Below are 5,505 nucleotides of genomic sequence, written 5' to 3' on the forward strand. Positions count from 1 at the left end.
AAGCAACAAGACTGAGCAGTAAACTGAGTTCTTCTCACACAGAGACATAGCTGAGTCCAGAGAGACTAGGAACAAAGAGCAGTTAGTATGTGGCCTCTAGCAGAGCTATGGGGAATCCGCTCCAGGGACACCAAACCATGGCAACCACTGTTGCCCCGATCCCTCAGAAAGTCCAAATCTCCAGGGAATGAAGATCTATTTATTCGCTCCCAATCATCCAAGCCAGACCTGGGAGAGCAACATCGCCTAACCCTAATTATTCTCCTCCAGTGAGGAAAGGTTCCTCAGTCCTCAGCCTGAGCTGAGACTCTCCCATCGTCCAGGGTCAATCAAGGAGCCAGTGGAGATGGCGGTCCCATGACCGCATCTCCCCATCTCACAGCAGCAGAGAAGAGCCAGGTAAGAAGGGCAGGTACCTCCCACAACAGACAGATTCACAGGGACACAGACACACACATGAACCTCTGGAGACACAGACACACGAAATCCCTCTGCATCTAAGCAAGTGTGAAGGGGACACATGTCTTGGTTTGACCTGTACAAGCCTTTCTCTTTTCAGGGTGTGCTGCCCAGGGCAGGACAGAGCAAGCTCGTCTCCAAGGTGGAAATAGAAAGCAGCAGTGGGAGACGGGGGAGATAGCTCAGCTTAGTGGGGCCGGGCTCAGTGACTGCAGGCTCCTAAAAATCCTGCCCCAGAGCTACCCTCCCTCCCCCACACAGAGACTCTTCTGGCAGCTATTCCAGACCCTCCTCTGCACTCCCAGCAGTTGCTTCTCTAGGTTTGTTCATCCACTGTTGTCTGCGACCACGGAATCGAGGTGTCCCAGAGGGAGGCTACTTGGATGCCACACGGAGCCCCACAGAGGGGACTTGGCTGGGGCTGGGGGCTGGGCACTGAGCAGCTTCAGTTCCGAGGTCCAGGAACACAAACCCTCATAGCTGCACCTGTGTCAGATGGCTCAGAGATGGCCACACACCAACAAGGCTCACAAGAGACCCGTGCAGGAAACCAGCCATCAGCAGAGTTAAGTTCCATCAAAAAAGCATCATTCCAAGGCACTGGCAGGAGCACACCCTGTAGTTTGTTTTTCTAGTAATTGATCTTCTCTTGGTAGGTCTCATAAAAACATCCTGGTCAGACTTTTTCATTTTAAGCCATTGTATATACAAAAATTGCTCTTCTGTATTAGTCAACAACACTGTAAACCATCCATCTCTTGTGTTTCCCCTCCCACGATGTGTCTTGGCTTGGGGTACAGCAGGGAGGGGAAATGGTGGTAGACATGGTTTAGTTTCAGGCACCACTTGCCCTTTACTTTTCTAGAATTAGCTCTTCCTGAGTTGGAGCAAGAGAGAGAGGGGGGAAGGCCAGTAGGTGTGACTCTCCTTGACCAGGTAAGGAAGCTGCCGGTCCTCTGTTGGTCTGTTGGTATTTGCTGCTTGTCTGGCTGGCGTGTATGCTGGGCTTATGGGCTTCTCTCTGTGGGTTGCTCACAGGGGATTTTTCAGGGATTAGCAGAGGGTCTCTGAGGTGGGAGACCCAGCTCTCACTCGACCTCTGTCAGCCCCCTGACAGTGCCACCCAAAAGGCATTTATGCTGAGGGGTCTTACTGAAGAGCTCACCTATCCTGGCAGGCACAATTTTGTCTTAAGTATTGAGTCGATGCCATGTCTGTCACAGGGGCCACCAGCACACAGGGAACTCACACATCCTTGTGATGGCAAACAGCAAGCACACAGGTAGCTTCTCTACCATCCCTCTTCCACTCTCAGTCCTACCATCTCTCCCCACATTCTCTTCCCTGCTCGGGAAAGCAAGGGCTGGTCAGCAAGCACACATTCCAAGCCAGAAAACCAGCTGATGGGATCCCATCATGGAAGCATCTCCAGTCTTTGGTGGGTTTTTCTTGGGGGTCCCCCCTCTCGGAGTTGGGGACCAGGAAGACTACTTCCCTCTCCCAAAGGTGTATAATGAGAGGGCACAGACTTCCTTCAGAATCATTGCTCTTTCTCCTCTCATTCCTCTTACAACAGATTTGAGGGTTGGGGGCAGTATTAATTGAATTCCTGATCGTATTATCCCAGCGAACACCGACAGAAGTAGCTAACCCTAACGCAGGCGGATGTCCCAACATCGAGTTTGGGTTATTTAGAGCCTACTGACCTGTAGTTCCCAGACAAGAGGAAAAACCCCACTGCCATCCTGCCCTACATCCTTCAGCTTTTACTACCATTTCCATTATGGGAAACAGTCTGCAATGACGACTAGAATATTCACATCTGCTGTTCAGGGCACAGTGGAAAAGGCTATCTATCTATCTATCTATCTATCTATCTATCTATCTATCTATCTTTGGGTTTCCCTTGAAGCAAGCTCCACCCTCCAACATTGCAATCTCTATAATGCTAAGTGAAATAAGTGAAGCAGAGAAAGACAATTACATGGTTTCACTCATTTATGGAACATAAGAACTAGGAAGATCGGTAGGAGAAGAAAGAGATAAAGAAAGGGGGTGTAATCAGAAGGGGGAATGAAGCATGAGAGACCATGGACTTTGGGAAAGAAACTGAGGGCTTCAGAGGGGAGGGGGGTGGGGGAATGGGATAGGCTGGTGATGGGTAGTAAGGAGGGCACGTATTGCATGGTGCACTGGGTGTTATACGCAAGTAATGAATCGTGGACCCTTACATTAAAAACAAGGGATGTACTGTATGTGACTAACATAATATAATAAAAAATATTATTATTAAAAAAAAGAAGAAAAAAAAGAAAAAAAAATTGCAATCTCTAAACAGTAAATGGAGCTCAGTTATTAAACATTTTCTTTTACTTTTGACCACGTTTTCTCCCCTGCAGACATGGACGGAGACAACCAGACGACAGTGACAGAATTCCTTCTCCTGGGACTCTCTGGGCAGTCAGAGCAGGAAGACGTTCTCTTTGGGCTGTTCTTGGGGATGTACTTGGTCACCATCATCGGGAACTTGCTCATCATCTTGGCCATCAGCAGGGACAGTCATCTCCACACCCCCATGTACTTCTTCTTGGCTAACCTCTCTTGTGTCGACATCTGCTTTTCATCAGTCACAATCCCCAAGATGCTGGTGAATCACATCCTGGGAAGCAAGTCTATCTCTTACGTGGAATGCATGACCCAGATCTACTTCTTCGTCACTTTCCCCAACATGGATGGGTTCCTGCTGTGTGTGATGGCCTATGACCGTTACGTAGCCATCTGTTGCCCACTCCACTACACCATGATCATGAAGCCCAAACTCTGTATCCTTCTGGTGGTGGCATCGTGGGTCATTACAAACCTGCATGCACTCCTGCACACTCTTCTCATGGTCCAACTCACATTTTGTTTCAACAATACCGTGCATCACTTTTTCTGTGACCCCTATGCAATTCTAAAGCTGTCTTGTTCTGATACCTTTATCAATGACCTGATGGTATTCACTGTGGGGGGACTGATATTTCTGACACCGTTTACATGCATCATCCTTTCATATGCTTATATCCTCTCCAATGTACTGAAGTTGCCTTCTGCCCACGGAATAAGGAGAGCCTTGTCCACATGTGGATCCCACCTCACTGTGGTCTCCCTCTTCTATGGGGCAATCCTGGGGGTGTATATGCGCCCTTCATCCTCCTACTCGGTCCAGGACACGGTGGCCACTGTCATCTTCACAGTGGTGACTCCCCTGGTCAATCCCTTCATCTACAGTCTGAGAAATCAGGACATGAAGGGAGCCTTAAGGAAACTAGTTATTAGGAGACTAATTTTGTCAAGAGTCCAGAATTAGAAAAATTGAGAGCGAAAAAGCCTACTGGAAACTATATATTTCTGAATTTTTCAAAAGAAACTGAGGCCCAGATAGGTTCATAGTCCACCTGTAACTATTTGTCTAATTAGTGGCCACGATCATGTTTTAAAATGAGGCTGACAGGTGCTCATAAGTCATAAAATTGTTCATTTGTTACTTATAGGCCGATCCTATGACCCTCATTATATAGATCCAAACTAGACTGAGCCCTGGGTGAATGACGCGATTGATCCCAAGGGATACCTGGATGAACTTGTTAAGGGTGAGGCTGCAATTCTACAAGATGCTGGCTACCATGATGGGCTGGGAGTTGCAAATGACTTTAGAAACAGGCTCTTTAGAGTCAAGGGCTCTATGTGGTCTCCATGTGAGAAGTGAAGATGCCACATTTAGGATGGTTTGGGTTTGAGAGCTCAGAAGCAGAAAAAGCCATAAACAGGCTGTATCTGGCAACTGAGAGCTCCATGGGCCAACTGAAGTTTTACCAATCTCACCCTAGCGATCGCACTGTATTTTATAATTAGTCAGATGACAACTGACACCGACTGAGTGATTCCAGTATGAGAAGGAATTATTTTACTTAGCCCTCACACAACGTCATGAGGTGATACGACAAATATTCCCATCGTTTTACACAACGAAGAAACTGAGTCATAGAGAAGTCAAATTCTCCAAGACCATACAACTAATGATCGGAACGAGGGTGACCCTGCCCATTTCTTCCTGAAGAATTTGGTGATTTTCATTTTTTCTTTTGTTCGTTGTTGTTATTTTTATCATTTTTAAATTGCATATGTAAAGTTGACCATTTTTTTGATATGCGATTCTTTGAGTTTTAAGACACCTATAGATTTGTATAACCACCATAACTAATACGATAAAGAATGGTTCTATCGCCTCCAATAGTTCCCACATGCTGTCCCTTTATAGTCAAACTCTCCTTCCACTCCTAGCCCCTAGCAACCATTGATGTACTCTCCACCCCTTGAACTGGGCCTTTCCAGAACGTCATATACGTGGAAACACTATGTAAGTAAACTTTTTCAGTCTTCCCTTTTTTCATTCAGCAAAAGCCTCTGCGATCCATCCATGTTGTTGTATATATCCATAATTTGTTCTTTTGTTATTGCTGAGTAGAATTCCATTGAACGGATAAAGCTGCTGCACAAATTAGCATACAGGCTTTATGTTTCTATTTCTCCACGGAAATACCCAGAAGGGAGATTCCTGGGCCCAATATAACACCATATTTGAATTTACAAGAAATTACCAAACGATGTGTCATTGTGGCTGTTACATCTTGGATTCCCACCTGCAGTCTAGGAGACATCTAGCTGCTGTACATTCTTACTACCACTTGGTATTGTCGGCATGTAATCCTATTTCAGTGGGGTCTAAGTTTGACTTTTTCTAATTGCGAAGGATGTTAAGCATCTTTTCACGTGCTTACCTGCTATCTGTATATCTTCTTTGGTGGAATACCTGTTCATCTATTTTGCCTATTTTTTTGCATTAATTTTCTTTACCTTTGAGTTTTGGGTGTTCTGTATATATTCTAGAGAAGAGTCTTTTGTTAGATATGGGATGTGCATATCTTCCCCATTCTGTACTTTGCTTTCCATTCTTTTAAGAGTCTTTTGTAGAGCAAAAGTTTTTTAATACTGATGATACCAGTC

The 5,505-nt window shown here is 45.7% G+C and overlaps 1 protein-coding gene across 1 annotated transcript; it reads left to right on the top strand.

Moving 5' to 3' along the window:
- Positions 1-2,764: 2,764 nt before the first annotated feature.
- Positions 2,765-3,808, top strand: LOC121100772 (olfactory receptor 1361-like). Its single transcript, XM_040622596.1, has one exon. The coding sequence runs from the start codon at positions 2,861-2,863 to the stop codon at positions 3,806-3,808; it is 948 nt and encodes a 315-aa protein (XP_040478530.1). The 5' UTR covers positions 2,765-2,860.
- Positions 3,809-5,505: the final 1,697 nt, after the last annotated feature.

Source organism: Ursus maritimus, unplaced genomic scaffold, assembly GCF_017311325.1.
Source record: "Ursus maritimus isolate PB19 unplaced genomic scaffold, ASM1731132v1 scaffold_5, whole genome shotgun sequence".
NCBI classification, from domain to species: domain Eukaryota; kingdom Metazoa; phylum Chordata; class Mammalia; order Carnivora; family Ursidae; genus Ursus; species Ursus maritimus.